The sequence below is a fragment of the Hippopotamus amphibius genome, chromosome 1, assembly GCF_030028045.1.
Source record: "Hippopotamus amphibius kiboko isolate mHipAmp2 chromosome 1, mHipAmp2.hap2, whole genome shotgun sequence".
Lineage (NCBI taxonomy): Eukaryota > Metazoa > Chordata > Mammalia > Artiodactyla > Hippopotamidae > Hippopotamus > Hippopotamus amphibius.
Window position 1 is genome coordinate 85,767,468 of NC_080186.1, and position 21,714 is coordinate 85,789,181.

The 21,714-nt window shown below is 33.9% G+C and overlaps 1 protein-coding gene across 3 annotated transcripts in view; it reads right to left on the minus strand.

The window, feature by feature from the left end:
- Positions 1-21,714, minus strand: part of DPYD (dihydropyrimidine dehydrogenase) — an 807,016-nt gene that overhangs the window by 550,547 nt on the left and 234,755 nt on the right. For all 3 annotated transcript variants that reach the window (XM_057718457.1, XM_057718467.1, XM_057718475.1), the window contains exons 6-8: positions 19,204-19,400; positions 10,367-10,448; positions 1,515-1,602 (exon numbers count right to left, since the gene is read on the minus strand). In XM_057718457.1, the coding sequence (XP_057574440.1) occupies positions 1,515-1,602; positions 10,367-10,448; positions 19,204-19,400 (367 nt within the window). The remainder of the gene's footprint in view (positions 1-1,514; positions 1,603-10,366; positions 10,449-19,203; positions 19,401-21,714) is intronic.

Sequence of the window (21,714 nt, forward strand, 5' to 3'; positions counted from 1 at the left end):
GTTACTTGTTTGGCTGTATCTCTTCAGTACAGAGATTCTTTGCAGACAAAGTTCATAGAGATACACGAAACTGCATTAGTATATACAACTCCATTAATAGAAAACATACCTTTTACATACAACTGCTATAGGAAACCACAATGGTGAATTTCAGATAGCTATTTGAAAACATTGCCAATGTTTCAGACCTACTGCCTAAGTTTTTTTATTTATTATTAACCAAACACTTTTTAATATGCATTTGCTGAGAATAAGAGCAACTTACTGACCCAATTTTGCTGGATATTAGTGGCCCTATTTCTTTATGTAAAATTCTCAGTACAAGTGCAATGCTGAAAAGTAAAACCAAAGTCAAGGGTAGTCCCACTAAAAATGGAACCTAGGGAATATATCCCTATACATTTTCTCTTTTCTATTCTTCTCTACACATGATTATTGTACTTAGATAATATAGGGAAATACTGATGAAAATGGCACTAAAGTTTCTGAAAGAAAGGAGGTTCAATACAGACACTTAGGAGCTAGAAGACAGGAAAATGTATTTTCCTCTTCATAATTTTTCATCTAAGTAAAGAGAGTGACAGAGCTGGTCTTAGACTTGGTATCAATTATCTAGTAAAATATCACATACCATCCTGATAAGAAAAATTTCACAGGTGATAAAGCATCTGTCGATTTTACTGTAGAAACACTATGAAAAAGACAGACCCAAAACTTAAGGAGATGGAACAGTTTTCACCTCTGTGTAGTTTATTAGGCATTCATATTCAAAGAATGTGAACTAGAGAGGAGACAGACAAACTAAAAGCCATGGGGATGCACTTATTCAGTTTATATGCCATAACTGTTCATAGTATCATCATATAAGAGAATAAATACAAAGTTCATGAGACAAAGAATAAATCAACTGTTTGTTCCTTCCGGTCTCTCAGCATACACTAAGTAGAAGGGAAAAAATGTTAGAAAACTCAATCTCTGTGGGATATTTAGGCAAAATATGGAAGCATAAGATACATTAATTGCCTTTGCAGTTATACACTGTCCATGTGACATTCAGAACTATGATTAAACATCTTTAAAATTCAGCCAAATGTGAAAAGTCTGTAGAAAATATTGAAAAAAAATCGAAAAAGAAAATGCACCAATTCCAACCTTTAATATCAATTTAACCAAACTGTTTTGTCAAAAAGAGAAAGCTACAGCATCTAGATATATCTAAGCCCAAATTCTGAGCTTCTGTGGCATGAATTGAAAACACTTTGCTTCTTAGATGTTCACTGGTGATGAGAGTATGGTGAAAGAATGGGAAGATAAAGACTGTCTTGCTATAATGTGGTTAGGCAGTGTAACACATTATAAAACACAAAATTTTCTTTGGCCATGCATTTCTGTCTGCTCCTCCCTGAACAGACACAACTTCTACCATGAAAATGTCTGAAGGTAGTTATTCTTCTGAATACTATCAGGAAGTAAAAAATATTATAAAGAAAAATATTTTAAAGTAAGCTACTCACCTATCCCAATGAAAGCAGCTTTGTAACCTTCTTCTCTCAAAGTGCTAAGAGTAATTTCATTCCCTGAAAGGCTTTTACCACAAATTATCTGTAAGAAAAAACATGTGGGTAACTATATTTTGGCATTTGAATAATTAAAATGTAATCTTTAACATCAAAAATAATAAAAACAGTACACACACGTATATAATTCCATACATATGTGAAAATATTTTTGTCTTTTAGTATATAGGCTTACTTATACAAAATAGTTTATAAATAGAACACTAACATGTTTTATTTAATGGCCAAATGCATTTTTACCTTTTAAGTAGCAGAAGAAAAGCTAGTGTATTTAAAATCAAGTCAGTAAATTTTCACAGCTTAATTAGTATGTTCAAGACACTATGTGGGGCATTTTAAAGAACAAAATGATAAGTTAGTTTCTGCCTCAATGTACAGTAAAGATCTGTGCAGAAGATGCACAGAAATAAGTATAATAAAAACAGAGTGTGATCAGCACACATCTACAAGAACTCAGGGGCTGGAGAGATTCATTTTGGCTGAGGTCAGACAGATGAGAGAAAGAGAGGTAGTGGGATTTCAATAAAGCCGTTTCTTAACTGAAGTATAGTTGATTTACAATATTGTGTTAGTTTCAGCTGTACAGCAAAGTGATCTGGTTAAACATGTATAGGTGTATACATCTATATTCTTTTTTAATTCTTTTCCATTATAGTTTATTATAAGATATTGAATATAGTTCCCTATCAATAAAGCCTTTTCAAAAAATGAATAGCATTTTGATAGGGGGCCCTGTCCTAGGAAGATGAATACAGGCAGAGGTCAGAGGGCAGACACTCCTGTTAAAAATCACAGTGCTTTGCTCAACGCCCAGACATGAGCCGATTTTCAGATCTTGAACCTGTTGACCGAAGAGGTGGTCAGGTCCCTAGAGAGAAAGACCCTGCAACGTCCTAGCAAGTAAATACTGTAATGACTTCTCTACTCCTTCTCCAAAGGGAATTATGGCCATTTACCCAGGTGACTGTACACTGGGGAAAGGGGGGTAATCACACACTTCAAGGACATTGGACAAGGTTCTTCACTGACATTGACACCTGAAGAGTGGGGACCTACAGGGATAAGGTGAAAAATGGAACCTGGATAAAGTCTGGTTCACAGTGGGCCTAAGCGGATCACAGACCCAGTGAGTGGTTATTCCCAAGTCTCCAAGCGCGTAATCGAAATTGGTATACATGTCAGTAGAAGTAATCCCCACATTGGGTCTCTGGTCTGCGAAGTAAGAGCTATTATAACTATAATAACTGGGAAGACCAGAAAACTTCTGAAACCCTGGTCGAGAGAGTAAATCAAACACAATATCATAGCGTGGAGTGGGTGAGTTGGGGAGAGATGGTGGTGGTCCATGTTATACTTCTGTTTCATTTCCCATTCTGGCCCTGCTGAGACTAGATAATTCTTGGAGAATGACTGTAAACTACTGCAGCCCTGACCGAAGTATAGCCCTTACTGCAGTGTCTGTGACAGTTGCGGTATTGTGACAGATTAGTAAGGCCATAGGTACACTTCACATGGCCACTGATATGATGAATGCACACTTCTCACCCTGTTTCTGCGGAAAAGGGATCACACACAGTTCACGTTCATTGGGAAAGATAAGAATATTCATTCACAGGTTTGCCTCAGGAATACATCAACTCCCTGCTGTCATAACATATATAATCTGAAATGCTCTGGCCATACCGCAGAACATCATAGTGATCCATTACACTGAGAACATCACGCAGACTGGACAGCGTAAGCACGGAGTATAGCTAGTGTGCTGGAGACTTTAGGACACATGCCCTCCAGAGGGCAGAAGATGAACTTTATGAAGATCAGGACTAGCCACTTGAGTGAAGTTAAGGGGTCTACCTGTCAGGTATGTGCCAGTACATACTCTCTAAAATAAATGACTTTGCTGCAATTTTGCACTCATTTACCATTATAAATAAGGAAGCACAATGTCTGGTAGGTTTCTTTGAGTGTTGAAGGCAGTTTTGTTTTTGTTCCTAAAAACAAAAGTCTCTAAACTGATTCTTAACGGAAGAAAACAGTTTATCCATTAAAACAATAATTGCACCTAACCTGCATAGAGTACTTAACTAAGTACAAGACTCTCTTCTAAATACTGCATAGACTTCTTTCATCCTCACAATAGCATTATGAAGTGGTATCATTATCCTCATTTTACAGATGATGATACTAAGGGACAAGAGAGCTTTGACAACCTTTACCAAAGCCTACTATGTAGTTTTGTTGCAGAACCAGCACGTGTAACAGCTATGCTCATATGCCTCTTGAAGTTAAATGGAGAATAAAGGGCAGAACCAGCACCATCCTCAAAGGCTCAGAACAACATATTGCATGTGGAAAACTACTGAAATGTAGGGTTTCTGGAGTATAAAGTGCAAAGCAAAGAATAGAAAGAGAAAGTAGGGGGATAAAACAACTTGGAATATAACATAGAGGGGCATTTTTGTTTTACTGAAATACCAGTTCTTATTTTATTGGCAGACAGGGTAACGATTTGAAAGTTTACAAGCAGGGGACAACCAAGGTGAGATTAATAACTAATATTCAGAACTCTGGAACATATCAAATACCATGAAATAACTGGATGATTAAATGAACACATATTATTAAAAGTATTTAATACCGAGTATCTAATAGTGGGTATTACTATTAGAGTTAGTAGAATTAGATGCCATTACAAGTATCAAATAATAAAGCTTTAGAATTTTAATTTACTTTTCAAAGAGTAGATTTTTTTAAACTATTTCTGATCATAAAGAAACATAAAAAGTTCCAGTGCTTAATTTTTGAAATGACCTCAATGCCAATATACAATAAAGGTTAGACATAAAAGAAAACTATAGGTCCAAATATTCTAAATACGATTTTAGTAAACTGAATAATATAATTTCCAAAGATAAGCAGTGGAATACCCTGCCAATGGGTTTATCAGTGGAAGTGATACTCAGAATACTTGACTTTAGGTTTGGTTTATTAATTGACTCAGCAAAAAAATTCAAGGAAGACCCCCATCCTTCCGGAGGTGGTGTTTGTGCGCCTGTGTGTGCGCCCACGTGCGCGTGTAGTTTAGAAGTGGCATTCTGTGATTTATCAAATGGGATTGAAAATATCCCAATTTTACCACCCTGATAGAGTGAACCTGCCCCTGAATTTGTAACACACAGAAAGGATGCACAGACCTTTTGCATTTCTCAGTCTGTTTCCACCCTAGCAGGCAACAGTTTGCAACAGAGGAAGCAAAAAAGCTGAATTACACTTCCATGTATTTCAGACTGGAAAGACAAGCAGCTTAACTCCTAGTGTTAATTTACGGGGACTGGAACCAGTAAGACTTTACTTACTGTGGACAGACAGTGTGGGAACGGGGAGAATAACCATCATTGTGCAGCAAGCAGCTCCATGGCGCAGACAATAACAAAGCAATAGTAACAGTAAACAGTGGAGCGACAAACACGAGGACTTCTCCCTGTCTATGCTGGAAAATCTAGTCAACGTTCCCTTTTTTAAAAGACTCAGAGCCCCAAACATTTGCCATCAAATCAATAACTCACGCTCAGAAAGAACAAGGAGAAAGATTCTTTGACAAAGTTAAAATTTTGCTTACATTATGCCGTGGGAAATTGGACCAAGACGTGTAAAACTTAACTAAAATAAATATTATGGGACAACTACAGACATCAAAAATATTCTGTGGCTGATGTACTATGAAGTGCTAACATTATTTGTCAAATACATGTGATGTTAGAAAACTCACATTATGGGCATTTTGTTTGTGTTTTTGCTCCTTTTTTCTCCCATATTTTTTTATATATGTAATATTTTTTCATCATGATTTTCTTTGATATAGATTATAGCATATAATACACCTTCTTCTAATGGCTTTAGTAATATATGCCTGGGTACTCAAACATCCCCGCTAAATTCAGAATAAAATTCACTCTACATCAAGCTTAGTGTAAGAGTTATTAGTATTTCAATAGAAGGGCTGAATATAATAAGCTCTGAGCCAACGTTCCACCTAATATCTACACTGGGATTTGACAAAAACTTCCTTTATACATCCGTAATACGTCTTCATATGTATAATAATATTTTTAATGTAGAATTACGATTTACAACTTTTCTGGTGTGGAACTCTTTTTTATGAAATAAACTGTTCAACCCATTATTAAAAAATATGGATAACAATGTACATGCTCTTCACATTTTTTTGATAGAAAATTTGGTTAAATAGACCAAGTATATCCAGAATCTCTAACATAGAAAATAAGATAAAATAATTTAAAAAATAAATTCAGCTCCCTTTAGACACAAAATTATTTTGTTGCTTATTAATGCACATGTTTCTAGCCATCCAGTAGAGATAAAATATGACTTCATGTTAGTTTTATTAACATCCTATAACGATGGAAATGCTCGCTTCAAAAAAACATAATGACAAACAAGATGATGTAGAGAATTTATCAAGAAAGAGATCTCCATTGGATATTTTTACTCAAATTATGAAGACAAATTCCTAGCAACTACAAATTTAGTTTACTCAAAATAGAATTCTATCAAAATATTGAGAAATGACTAATATACATACTTTAAACATATTTAGAAAAATTTAAAATATTTATGCAGATTGATTTTTAGCTTTAAAAAATAAAGTCAGTAGAAATATTATAAAGATTATGAAACAAGAATATTTATACCTACCTAAATTCTGAATTGCAAAACAAACAAACAAAAAGAACATTTAATCTAAAAAATTAGTAACATTTTCAGACACAAATATCACAGGAGACTTTGTTAAAGTCCACTTAGGGTTAAAAATAATTGACAGTGGTTTATGCTGAAATTTTTATTCTAAAATAAAGAGTTTTGTAAAAATATAACAGCTTAGAGGCTATTTCTTCTAAAGAATATTTTTATTATACTAGGAAGGATCTTTTGATGTGAAATCAGTTGAAAGTATGTTTGATAAGTTAAAATTTTTATATCCTGCTAATAAGTAAAGTAAAAAATAAAAATTTGTATTCTATCACAAGAATACAGAAGCAAACAAAAATATTATCCTAAAAACTTTGTTTAAAAAAAATCAAAATAACAATAATAATGCCAAAGAAAACATATGAATGCTGACAAGGGTTTATTCAGAGAGAAATTAGTATTTTTAATGGTTTACTTATTCAAACTAGAAAAATAAAAATTAAATAGTATGCAACTCAAAAGGTTAAGAAAGAATAACAGTAAGTGTAAGCATAGCAGGGGGAATTAATTAATAAAGATAGAATCAGCAATTAGTGAATAGGAAACAAACTCTGAGACCTATTCTTTCAAAGAATGCATTAACTAGAGAAACCACTGTCTAGTCTTACCAAGAAAAATGTTAAAAACACACAATATATGTTTTAAAATGCAAGAGCAAATACCATCACAGGTACAGATGAGGTATTTTTATTGTATACTAGAATAATATGTTTAAATCTATGCTAATTAATTCAAAAGTCTCAATGAAACAGAAAATTTTTTTCTAGGAAAATATATATTTATCCAATTAGCATCAGAATAAAATAGGTGGAAAGACTATGGAAGAGTTTTGTTAAAACGTCAATGTTCTGTTTCTCATAAAAAGACTTTGAGATCAGAAAGATAAAATTTTCAAATTTAGCAAAAATATAAGTATCAAGACAATATTCTTACCAATAATAAAATGATGAAATATTTTTATAAAGCTAGCATGTCTATAACCAAAATCTATAGCATAATCCAAAACTCATGAAGATAAATAAAAAATAAAGCAAAACAAAGACAGACTTTCAGTAACTTTGAAACTCTACAAAGAAAGCAACAGAATCTGACTACTCCCTGCTGTATTTTTAGTTTTAATATTCAGTGCATAAATAAGTGAATGCAAAAGGAATTTTTTTAAAAAAACTCATAAAACAAATCTAGTTCTAGATGTACAGATATAATAAAACGATGCAAAATGTATACATCCCAGAAAAGCAAAGATTAATATAACCCAATACATTATCTGAACATAAATTTTAAAAAGGGCAATTAAAAAATTTAACATCCCTACTCCATTAAAACAAAAAAAACTACAGAAAATGTTAACATTCTGTCTAGAAAAAGAAAATATTTATTCAATATGATAAAAATATTATTTCATAGATCAGAAAAGATGCCACGCATTTACCACTTTTATAACATGCTAGAGATTCCAGACAATGAAATAGTGGAAGAAAGATATATACGTATATATATATATATATATATATATATATATATAATGTACAAATAGAGGGGTTTTTGTGACACAATATTTGACTGGAAAAATTCATCTTAGAATAAACAAGAACTAATCTATCAGCTATTAGATATAAAATAAATTGAAATTACTCAACAAGAAATTTAACTGAAGAATGTAGTTGGGAGGGAAGATGATGAATAGACTAAGTTTAAATATGATGAGTATATGTCATTTGGATGACAAATGTGCTCATTAAACTACTAAGAATACAGGACTGGAGTTCAAAAGAAACATGGTTCTAGACGAGTCCTTAGCACACTACTTGTCAAAAGTAAATTCTTGATAATTATTTATCAAATAAATGAAACAAATCTATTAGAAAGAGAAAAAAATCAGATAATAACAAAGAGAATGCTAGATCATGAAAGCTAAAAATACATACATACATAAACATACATGCATTGATAGATACATACACACATACATACATACATACAAGAATATATCACATGCTGCACATGAGCCAAACAGTATAAACCCAGAGAAAAATTCATTTCATTGCCAGAAAATTATTGTTGACTTTAAAATATACAGTGTTAGTTGAGAGGTAAAAACAGAAGGCAGGTTATAAGAAGAATCTGGTGATGAGAAAAATGTGCTAACAAGTGTAGAACATTTTTTAAAATATATATCCTTTCATGAATAAAGTTGATAAGTCATAAAAGATGCAAGTATTTCATCAATGGATGCAAGTCCTCAAAGCTGAATAAAGAATCTCATTACTGTCTCTCCTTAGAATTGTACACAGAATTTATTGTTTACAAAGCAATTTTGAATATTTTATCTCCTTCACATTTTAAAACAACTTGAGTGATGGACAAGACAGTATTAACTTTCTCTTTAATTCAGGTTCTAATTCTTTCTTGATGATATAATAAATTCACAGGGTTTAAAATTCAAATGTACAAAATGGTGATAAACTCCTTCCTACACCTTCCCAAAGGCAATCTATACTATCAAATTCTTTTACATTTCCAGTCATATACAAGCAAATACGTTTATATTTTACACAAATGGAAGTGCCATACTTTCCCTTTGTGAACAAATACTGACCAAGGCAAAGGACATTTATTGACTTTGTCAATGTTATCTGACTATAAAATTATAAAGTAGCATAACTGTAGCTGAGATGTACATTTTCTGGCACTCAGTGCATTGCCTACTATTATGTCTTAAGTAATAGTATGAGTAACAGGTATGCCCTAATTTATGCAGTATATCTGGTATGGTAAAAATTGAATGCAATTTTGTAATTACTTATAAGATGAATTTAGAGGTGTCAAATTAATTTTTGATTCATCTTCCATTTGAAGTATCACCTAATATATTAGTTTGAAGTCTCAATAATCATTCCCTTATTTAACGAGCTTTAGGTAAGAACTTGCATTTAAAATGAAAGGCATTTAAAGAACTTTTCAGAATATATTTATATAAAGCAAGTAATCACCCTTAAATCTATTTTGAACACTATTTTTGAATGCTGTTTTCATAAAGTTGTGCACATCTGTACTGCATACTTACTATATGATTTTTTGTTTTGTGATTATGTGTAAATCTTTCATCACCTAGCCACTGCCAAATAAAAAGTAATTATAAGTGTAAAAGCACAAAATACTGTTTTGAGCGTTTCCCTTTTTATTGGATATTTTAATTTTTATTTCTAAATGCAAGAGCCATGAAAAGTTTGCACTTTGCATAATAGCTTCTATATGTACTTACAGAAAGTATTATGTAAATCATAGTACTTTGTTAATCTATTATTTTATATCTATTATGGAAAGGTAAAATTTTTGAAACAAAAATAACAATATGTTCAAGTGAAGAGCCAGAATATGATACTCTTAAATAAAAGAACAGGAATATCTAAAGCTATGTTCAGAAAGTAAAATGGATTAATTTTTTGACCATCTTTAAAAGAACACCACAATATTTTTTTCACAAAACAATTAAAAATACAGAGCTGTTGCTTTCTACCTTGCTGATTTACTGTTATGTTGAAAAGGATTATCACATTAACACTACTGACTTTTATTTACTATACTACTATATTATGCATATAGTAAATAAAATGCAACTCTTTAAGAAATTATGTTCCAAATTGTGAAATACAAATGTTTCAGAGTGCACAAAACTTGCATGGAAAAAAAATACAAAACATGATTAAAGAAACCAAATCCTTCTATTAGCTGCACTGAACCCCTAAAGCAATTTAGGAATTTGTTTCTTACAGACAATTAATCACATGCAGGCGTGCCAGATGAGAACTATTGATTGCCCTTTTCCAGGCTAGTGGCATTCAGACAGTAGACAGACAAATGCCCTAAGCAAGGAGAAGCATCTTTCTGCTTCTGCCTGGCGTAGTTTTTAATTGTTCTTTCCTAAAGTGTGTGACATTTTGCTGCTAATCTTTAGTGTAGAGCTTACTCCTTTCCTTTGGAGCAATACACATGTAAGTGTTATGTTTTCCACTTACCTTTACACCAAGGTCCTTCATAAGCTCAACCTCAAAATTTACTACATCATATGGCAGCCGGAACTGAGGAATTTCAGAGGTACTGAAAAAAAATTGTGGGAAAATCACCAATTTTAAAAATGCAACATGTCTTTATTGATCAGTATTAAAGGAATAAGTATCTCTCTTAAGGGTATTTTCATAATCTGAATGTGAAGACATTCACATTTTTATATGCATGACAAAATATGATATGAGTTATAACAGAAACAGTAGAAGCTGAGGTGAAAATAAACAAACAAAACCAATGAAAAACAAATACTAAGTAGACAATTGGTCTATACTTTAAAATTTAGACCTATACTTTTAAGTTTATCACAGTATTTAGTTGATTTATTGACTTAATAAGTCTATAAATTCCTAAGAAAAGAGAATCTTAAAAAAACAAAAATTATTTGAAAGTATACAGTGTTTAATATACATATCATATATACATATACACATGTATACACACACACATATATATTCTATAACTATGCCTCTAGCTTGTTCAAATTCAAATCTGTAACTTTGTATTACCATTCTGTTCAGGACATTACAGGATAAGCTCCATGTGATCTACACAATATTTTTACAGTGCAACAATCTACAAAAGCATTGTGTCCCAAAAGGATTCAGTCATTAAAATGTAATCCTATTTGATATCAGTGCTCATTGTTTCCACTTAAACAAAAATATGAGTTTTAAAATACAATCACTTTAATAGTTAATAGTTCAGAGTATTAATGGTAACTTCAAATAACTTTTCAATATCATATAGCAATAAAAAGGCTATACATGTTCATGAATATACAGCAATTCATGTATTCATTCATCTATTTATTCAACAAGCATTTACAAAGTACCAGGCACAGTGTTAGCTGCAGTGATTTGATGGTGAATTTGACCAAATTTCCACTTTTAATAAGCTCTCATTCTTGTGAGCAAAGATATACAAACAGATAATTACAACAGAATGTAGTGCATGCAGTGAAAGAGCTATATCCAAGCACTATAGAGACTGATTTACAAAATAAGTAAATAACTGTTGAAAATGAACTTTCTAGACCATTCAATGCAAGGTCTTCCAAAGTCTTTTCATTCTTTGGTAACTTTAGAACTTGATTATCCAATTAATTTCCATACATTAATCAGCAAGGCACCATGCTCAGCTATAGAAAATGCAAAGAATTGAACAGTACAAAATCAAGGCCCTATATTAAAGGAGCTTTCTATCTAGTTAGGGCATAATATTATACACGAGAATGATTTAGGGCATAGGTCAGAGATAAGAACCTCCTAAGCTCATCTTTGAACAAGGACACTACCTCAGAGATTGTCATAATGCTCTGGGGACCAGACAGGACTCTGCCTTTGTAGGGTAGCAGAACATTCCACTCCAAATATGCCACTTTGACCCAAGATTATTTTGAGCTGAAGACAATTAAGAAGAAACAGATACAAGAAAAGCTCTGTGGTCCCCTATTATCTGCCAAAAAGCAGTACATAAATTTGCAGAGGTGTGTCTTCCTTTCCGGTACCAAGAAGGGCAAAACTCTTAATCACTAGGAGACAATTCTAGACCCTTATCAGCCCAAAGATGAGGACCAAGGGGAATCTATATTACAAGCCTTACTAAATAACTCTTATATTCCATTAGTTTCCCCCACATATTTACCTTCTCACAGTTTGCTGTCCCTAAAAGCATAAACCTCTTTTCCTTTGTCCTGTCACTTCTCCACAAATGTATCCTTCTTTAAGATGCTATATAAACCTAAAGTTCTGACTCTCCTTCTCTGAATGACTCATCACTGAGTTCTCCCCACACATATGTACAATACATGTGTTAATAAACACTGTTTTCCTCCTTAATTTGTCTTATGTTAGTTTATTTCACAAGGCAACTACTGACCTAAGAGGACAGAGGATACTTTTTTTTTCCCTCCCTGTACCTTTCAAGGCTAAGCAGAGAATATCTTAAATATTATAGATTATATGCAGACACAAATAGACACCCAGTCTTGATAGGCCTGGGGGTCCGTGGAAGAGAGACTGAAAATGGACGAACATTGGAGTCTGATGAAAGTCCTCAAAAGGCTGGACAGGAACCAAAAATTCCAGCTAAGTAAACCAACCACAGCAATGTGAGGCTCTAAATACGTACAGATACACTGTGAAGCTGGGTACCTTCCTCTCACTTGGGATTTTTATGGGCTCTGAATAGAAGTATATGATATAAAAGGAAAAAAATGAAGCTGGTTTAGGCCATTGGTTCTAATTTAAGATATAGCTCTGAAAGAGCAGGTTAATGAAGCAGGAACAATTTTTCGATAGACCAGAAGGAAAGGAGAACACACTCAACCTAGCAAGAAGAAACCAGAGCAAGGAGGAAGCATAGCTCTGAAAGCTAAAGTAGCCAGCAGAGCAAACAGAATGCCAGGCTGCTGGGGCTTGAGCAGCTCTGCTTAGAACCACATACTGCCCTAAAAGCATTGTAGCCAATACTCAGCACATGTGTTGTGAATAAATGTGTGAGAATCACATCTCCAAACATATTCTATAGGAAATAAGAGCAATGTGAGATACTAAAAAGAGTTAGATCTGATCATAATCAAGTAGGCAGGGGATACGGAGGTAATTATTGATCGTTATAAATGTGACACATTTATATTCACCAATGGATGAGGTCAGCAGACAGATGGGCGGTACACACACACACACACACACACACGGTACAATGTGACAAGTATAAAATACCAAATGTGAACGAGAGTGTTTCAAAGAAGAATAAGCCTACTGCAAGATGAGATCATCAGGTGAAATGGGATATAAGTTCAGCTTTCAGGCAAGTGAAGAAGAGGGAAGGCATCTCAGGATGAGGAAAATGATAGAAGGTGAAACAGAAGGAGGAGGAGGGAAAAAGAAGTGTACATGCTGTGTTCAGGGGATGGGCAACAGAGCAGAGGGCTGTCAGCAAGCTTTAACACGAACACTACCACCCCAGATACCAGGCAAATTCCTCCTTATTTCAGAGCTTTAAGTGCCATCAGTATATGATGGCACCCACATTTTTATCCTCAGACCTAAAGTCCAGACCTTCATATTCACTTGGCCATCTAATAGGTCTCTCAAATTTTTTATGCCCCAAACTAAACTTTGGTTCCTCCACCCCAACATGTGTCCTCAGACAACTCCTTCCTACGAGTTGTTCAACCCCTAAACTCCATACTCTATTCCTTCACCAGCATCACACCAGCAGGCAATAAAGAGGTGCACTGTCTTTAGACGACTACAAAAGTTATAAAACCAACAAAAATAAGCCTTTTTGTATTATCACCATGAGCAAGTCAATGATATTTTAACCACTGTCTCCCCCCAAACAACTCTTTGGTGGATCTAAATGCTAAATAACTGCTACAGTTGCTACAGAGCTTGAGTAATATATGTGTAAGTAATCCTGATTCATTACCCATTCACTAGTAAACACTGAGTTCTGCAGAGCAGTGAGTACGGAGAGCCCCAGCTAAACAGCCTCGACTGGCACATGCTGACTCAGCTACAAGCATACTCCTCATTCCAGCAGCCACAGTCAGCATGCGCTCCATCCCTGCAAGACTAAGTATCCCAACGTTTAAACAGTTGATCTGTGATTGATAAAATGACGACACACGAAGCAACATGAATCTACTTCAATTCTGCCATTTTGTGTGACCACAAGTTTTTAATTTGGGTTTAAAATTTAAAATAGTGAAACTCTGAACTACACCTTTAATACTGAAAATTATTTTGTTTTAATTGCTAATGTTGTTTTATGGGGGTGAGTCAAAATAATCACCAATTATTACATAACTCTTATTGAAACTTATTTTATTGTACAGACTAGAGGATAAGCATATTTTTAAAATTATCTATTCCAGATATCAAATGCTTTAGGCACAGCACTAAACTGCCATTTTTAAAGCCCCCGCGTGCGTTTATAAACACCTGACGTATTCTGTGTTTGGTTCATTGTTGCTTTATTGTCTACCTCCCCACTACCAGAATATAAGCCCCATGAAAGCAGGCACTTTGCTTTATTAACCTTTGTAACTCTAGGGCCTGAGATAATGACCAGCACATAGTAGGAGATCAATAAATAAAAAAGCAAGGGAGGAAGGAAGGAAGGGAAGGAAGGAGGAGGGGGGGAGAGAGGGAAATAACTCTTAAGACTATATATTGAGAAAAGGGATACGAGGACAGAAAATGGAATTTAATTGGAATTGTTACTTATATGTGCTTATAAAAACAAACTTTTATTCTTCTATATGTGCTCTTTTAACAATCTAAAGTTTTGAAAGAAATTTTCCTTGTGGCCACAAATCCTTTAGTACAGTCAGTGGAGCACCCAGATAACCTGAAAAAATAATCATTCTTATATGTTTCTTACATGTTTCTTTCATCTAAATGGAATTAACCAATAACAACCCCTTTCTCTTCTTTTTAAAGCACAATTTTCATATTTTGATAGAACTTTGCTTTAGTTTATTATGGTACAGGTATCACACTAAATTTGTGTTACATCACACATGTTCTCAAAATATTTTCTATGATTAAAACTATTTCACCTAAACCCCCTTTCTTTCTTGTTAATCAATATAAAATACAATAGGCATAGTGAAGACATAACATTTGAAATAGCTACAGCAAAGGACATTATTATTCTAACTATACTATCTAACAAAAATGTCGTAATCCATAGATATTAATTTTATAAGTAATAAAAAATTCAGAAAGTATGTATATATATATATGCATGCACACTTACATGTGCATGTGACACCACCTTTATATACCTTTGTTTCATAATATCAAGTCCTTTAAGCTCTTAAAATTCATATCTTGAAAAAAAAAAGCCACAATTCAAGGAAAGCAAAACTACTGACTATTTTATAAATTTGCTGACATCATCAAAAATCATCAAATGACTGTGTTCAATACAGTAGGGATTAAGTCCTGGATGTCTTTCACCAACTGTAGTGACGTTTTAAAAAGTAGTTGTGATACCTACTTACCAGGTCTTAAAAAAATCTATTTGGATGCAAAGGAAAAGGAAAGATGAACCTTGACATCACCTCTTTAAGCAAGTGATTTCAAACACAAAGCTAATTTAATCTTTTTTAGCCACTCTGAAAATACAAGAGAATGAGAGGCATCTGTAAGTGAGAAAATAAATTAACAGGAAGGTGTTGTGGTTGTAATTCTGGCTAAAATTCCAGTGTCAGTTTTTATAATCCTGTAACAGTGACACATAATGCCTCTAGCATGGGACAATCCAAAGCAGACGGATTAAACACTTCGTATTGTTCCTGGATACTGAGAAGATTCAAAGGCAAAGGAAAGAAACTAAATCAAAAAATATTTTTTTAAAACATGCTGGGTCGTTAATCCAGAGGAATCTGTCCTATTAAAAAATGTTTAGCAAATACATAAAAACACGTTTTGTGCCAGTTTATATGATTTAGAAATGCCTATCCTGCATTTGAGTTAAAAAATAGATAGAGATGCTAACAACTATGATAATTGTCTACCGAAACTGTCAACACAGTAATCCACAAACAGGGCTTGCTCCATTTGAGGCTACTTGCGAAAATGCAATTAAAGGGTAAAAAGATTTTTCCTAGTCTACTCGGCTACACAACAATTAACTTCATATTTTTTAAATTAGCTCACATATTCCTTGATGTGTATAATTGAAAAAAAATGTACAGTGTTTATACATATGTTGCTAATAGATTATGTTTTTCCTAATTAATAAAGCTGTGATAAAATGCCATTAAAAATAGAAAGCCTAAATAATTCCAGCAAAATAATATATTAGGTACTTTACTTTTCAGGAAAAAAATGTATAAAATATGTGTAATACCTAAAATATGTGTTTCACTCATAGTAGTGAAACATCAATATAGAAAAATAATTATTTCTTGGCACTCAGGCTATTCTTCAGTTTATGTTTCATATCCTCTCTAAAGGGTCTTCTAATGTGATATTATTGCTTGATGATTCAGTCTAATATTTTTATATTAACAATAGCTTATTTGGGACTTAGCATATTGTCATTGGACCAATATTAAAATATATATATATATATTTACTTACACATATTTACGGATGTCATAAAATATAAAAAAAAAATTGGGGCATGAATTTTAGTCACAACTTGATTAAACTCATTTTCTGTGATTATTAAACATGACAAATTTGTTGCTTAAAAAATAGTTCAGTAGCCATCAAAACTTAAATGCTGGGACTTCCCTTGTGGCGCAGTGGTTAAGAATCCGCCTGCCAATGCAGGGGACACAGGTTCGAGCCCTGGTCTGGGAAGATACCACATGCTGTGGAGCAACTAAGCCCGTGCGCCACAACTACTGAGCCTACGCTCTACAGCCTGTAAGCCGCAACTATTGAGCCCACGTGCCACAACTACTGAAGCCCACACACCTAGAGCTGGTGCTCCACAACAAGAGAAACCACCGCCATGAGAAGCCCACATACCACGATGAAGAGTAGCCCCCGCTCACTGCAGCTAGAGAAAGCCTGCACGCAGCAATGAAGACCCAACACAACCAGTAAATAAATAATAAAAAAGAACAAAGAATAAATAAATAAAAAGAATCACTAATGCTGTATTTAAAAACAATACAAAACTTAAATGCTAAGTAAATCAAAAGATACTGCAAATAGCTGTATCTTTATAATCAATGATTTTCTGATACAAAGTGACACATTTAGGGAAAAAAACAATGAATTGAGTAATATTATCAACTTATCATCCAAATTCTTTCTCATTTTTACATCAAATGTCTTAAGGAAACTCCAGTCCCTACTTAAATTTTATGTCTTTATGATCCTAAATGAAATACATGGAGTGGGACTGAAGGATCACACAGCAGCTCTATTTTTAGTTTTTTAGGGAACCTCCATACTGTTTTCCATAGTAGCTGCACCAATTTACATTCCCACCAAAAGTGCAGGACACTTCCCTTTTCTTCACACCCTCTCTAGCATTTATTATTTGTAGACTTTTTGATGATGGCCATTCTGACCACTGTGAGGTGATACCTCATTGTAGTTTAGATTTGCATTTCTCTAACAATTAGCAATGTTTAGCAACATTTCAAGTGCCTGTCGGTCATCTGTATGTCTTCTTTGGAGAAATGTCTATTCAGGTCTCCTGCCCATTTTTTAATTGGGTTATTTTTTTGATATTGAGTTGTATTAGCTGTGTGCATATTTTGGAAATTAAGCTCTTGCTGGTCACACTGGTTGCAAATATTTTTTTTCCATTCCATAGGTGGTCTTTTTGTTTTGTTGATGATTTCCTTTGCTGTGCAAAGGATTTTAAGTTTGATTAGGTCCCATTTGCTTATTTTTGTTTTCATTTCTTTTGTCTTGGGAGACTGATCTAATAAAATATTGCTAAGATTTATGTCAGAGAATGTTTTGCCTATGTTCTCTTGTAGGAGTTTTATGGTGTCATGTCGTATATTTCGGTCTTTAAACAATTTTGAGTTTATTTTTGTATAAGACATGAGAGAGTGTTCTAAGTTCACTGATTTACATGTAGCTGTCCAGCTTGCCCAACAGCACTCATTGACAAGACTGCCTTTTCTCCACTGTATATTCTATAGAGTTCCATTTATTTTATTTTATTTTTTGAGTTCCATTTATTTTATTTTTTTTATATTTATTTTTATTTTTTTATTATTATTTTTTGGGGGGTACACCAAGTTCAATCATCTGTTTTTATACGCATATCCCCGTATTCCCTCCCTTCCTTGACTCCCCCCCCGAGTCCCCCCCACCCTCCCCATCCCAGTCCTCTAAGGCATGTTCCATCCTCGAGTTGGACTCCCTTTGTTATACAACAACTTCCCATTTATTTTAAATGAACTCCATTTCTAAGCTGGCTATGACTTTTCGAAAATCAGATACAAAGTGAATATCTTCCATTTCAATGCATGAATCCTCATGGGAATCAATGATTATATGACTGAATTGGGGTTTATAATAATGATGCTGGTTAATAGCAAATAATAATACAGTATTTATGAGATAAACCCTGAATAAATATACATTAAAATGGAACATTTTTAGTAGACTCTAACATAATTGTAATCAAATGCAAAACTTAAGAGATTGGAGAATGAAAACATGTGACCAGGACAACACGTCTATATACACAACAAAATGAATTGTCCAATATTCTGTGGAGGTAGGTTTCCCCATCTCTAATTTGTATAATTTTCACATATATATCTTCATTAAAGGAAAGATTCACAGGGATGAAATAAGCTTTCTTTTTATTTTTTTAAAGACTTTTTTGAGGTGGATCATTTTTTTTTTGTTTTTATTGAATTTGTTACAATATTCCTTCTTTTTTTGCTTTGGTTTTTTGGCCGCGAGGCATGTGGGATCTTAGCTCCCTGACCAGGGATCAAACCCACACCTCCTGCATTGGAAGGTGAAGTCTTAATCACTCGGCCACCAGGGAAGTACTAAAACAAGATTTCGTATGATTGGTTCCTCTATTCATAAAATATTTTGCTGAGATTTCTCTTAAATTCACAGAACTAGACAGAGAAATTTTAAAATAAATATTGCTTAAAGCCAACTGCAAATTTAAAGGGAATAACGAAATCAAAATTTGAGCATTTGGAAAAGAAACACTTAAAATACCATCTGTGAGCCCAAAGTTCCTATACGATTATGAACCAACAATACTCATTTGTTTTACCCCACCATTTTTGACACTATGAACATGAAATAAATGTAGACATTACCTTAAACCACCAACGTATTCTTGTTTTTCAAATATAGTGATGTCAGAGTAGCCTAATCGAGCCAAGAAAGAAGCACAACTTATACTTGCAGGCCCAGCACCCAAAAGAGCAATCTTTGCAGAATAGGCTTCAGGCATTTTTTCTGGGGGACGCAGAAAAGGATTCCTGATTTGTGGGATATTCATTGCTTTGAATACCTGTGGAGAAATCAATTGGCATGGTAAAAATTTTTAAGCTAACTTTTACATTCTCAAACATATTTTTAATGTTTCAAATCCATTTGTGCTTTTAATAGAAATAAGCAGTACATTTTAAGTATTAACATAGCATACTTACAAGTTACATTGGGTCAAGTCGATGACAATATATGCTTGACTCTTTTTCAGTCCTTGAAGTTCCTGTCTAAGGTCACACCTCCTCTAGGAAGCATTCCTAACTCACTTTCCCTGCTTCACAGTCTGGACCAAGTTAAATGCTCCTCCTCTGAGCTCTGGTATCATACTTTGTATGCTATGAACAAAACCATTTACCATGTGTGTCACGTTTCCATGTTAGTCAGCAGAATATTAGTTCTTCAGTCAGAGAATATGTCATATATAAACACACACACCTATAACTTATTAACTATTTGTTTTAAATATTTTTAGAAACATGTTACCATTGTATAACCAGCAGTGAGCACTAACCTGGCACATGGGCATTCAGTAAATAACTTATGATATCTGCTTCTGGTTATGATAGATTAGCTTTTGAAGGATAACGTTTCAAAAATATGTTGGAAGCACTGGAGGGCCTCTGAAGTTAACCTGACTAGAGGAGCCAAGATCTCAGAAAAAAGGGAACAGCAGAGAAGTGAAAGGACAGTTTAGGACAGTTTACTTTTACCCTAAGGGAACTGGTTACTTCTTACCAGAGTGAGGAATCTTGTAGATAGACCAGCATAGCTCAGAAGAGACAGCAAGAGAGATTTTAGCTAATTTTCTAGGACTAGAGAGACGCCATGTTTATAAAGAAAACAAATGTCTATAAAGCAGAAGGGAGCTTTCGGCACTCTGATAGGCCAGAAGAAACAACAACTGGAGTACAAGAGTAGCTAAAGAAGAAAAAGTCCTAGTAAACACCTTGGCATACAGCTGAAACTTCTGGAGGGCTATACTCTGCAAGTGGGGCAATTCAGATGGAGACAGGTAACCTAGCCTGAGTCAGCTCAGCCCCTGATTTAGATGAAGGTGGTAAGGTCTCACTCCTGTCTACCTACCAAATGATAGGGTGAACCTTCTGTGGAGGAAAAGAAGTCAACTGCAACATCTACAAATTTTCATATACAAGGCCTGGCTTTTGAACAAAAAGCCCAGGCCTGTCATTAACTAAGAACTAAGAACTGTCAATAACTCAGAAAATAGAAAGATATGCATACATAATCCAGTAAGTATGGTTACCAAAGATAGACTTTAGAATAACTGTAATGAACATGTTCAAAAAATACATCAGAATGTGAACTTCACCAGGAAACTTGAATTTGTTTAAAAAATATAAAAGAAATTTTAGAAAAGAAAAATATTCAAAATTAAAATTAAAAACTAAATGAATGTAATTAACAGTAATTTGAACAGGTGAGGAAAAATGGACTCACTCATAGACTAAAGATGGGTCAATGTTTTGTTCTGTTATTTGTAACTTACTATGGCACTGGATTTCCCCCCTTAGTTTTCTAGTAGGGTGAATCAACCTTGGTTGTTTTTCTGATGAAGTGAACATCTGAATAAAATTTTGTAAACTTCATCACAAAGGGCAATATGTTTAGAGGTCTGGCTTTAAAAATTACACTCTTGGGGTTGAGTCTTGAGCTCCATCATTCTCATGGTATACAGTACTGAATAAGTCCTTTAACATCTCCATGCTTCAGTCTCCTCTAACTGTAAGGTGAGGTTAATAACACCTGTCTCATAGGCCTCCTATGAGAATTGAATGAGTTAATACATGTAAAGCTAATCTGAGGGTTTTTCTTCCCATCTGTAATAAATACCAGGGCACAGTAGAAGTGTACCACATAGTAGCCATCCAACAAGATTTTGATTTCAAAATTCCTGAACTTCAGTGATGGGCTTCAACAAATGAGTAACACACTGGGTTTTTCCTCAGTGATACAAAAGGATGGTTATTTACAGGTTATTTGTAAGTGAATAAAATGCTTCCTGAGGAGAATTTTAAATAGATTTCCTTGCATAATCATCCTGTGATTTCTGACCTTTCACTCATCTGGAAAGTGCATTTCCTTCATCACTCCATCTTGACTTTGCTAGCATGTCCCCCATCATTTTCACATTATTTTGAGGCAAGGGAGAAATTATCCTAATTTTAAAAATGGAAAGATTGAGACAGAGAGGGGCCATGTGATTTTCCCCCAAGCCTCTTCACATTCTGGAGACAGAAACAGTATAATTTTGTAACAATTATGTAGTGCTCTCTAAATGGAAAAGGACCTAACATATAAATGCAGATATTTACCAA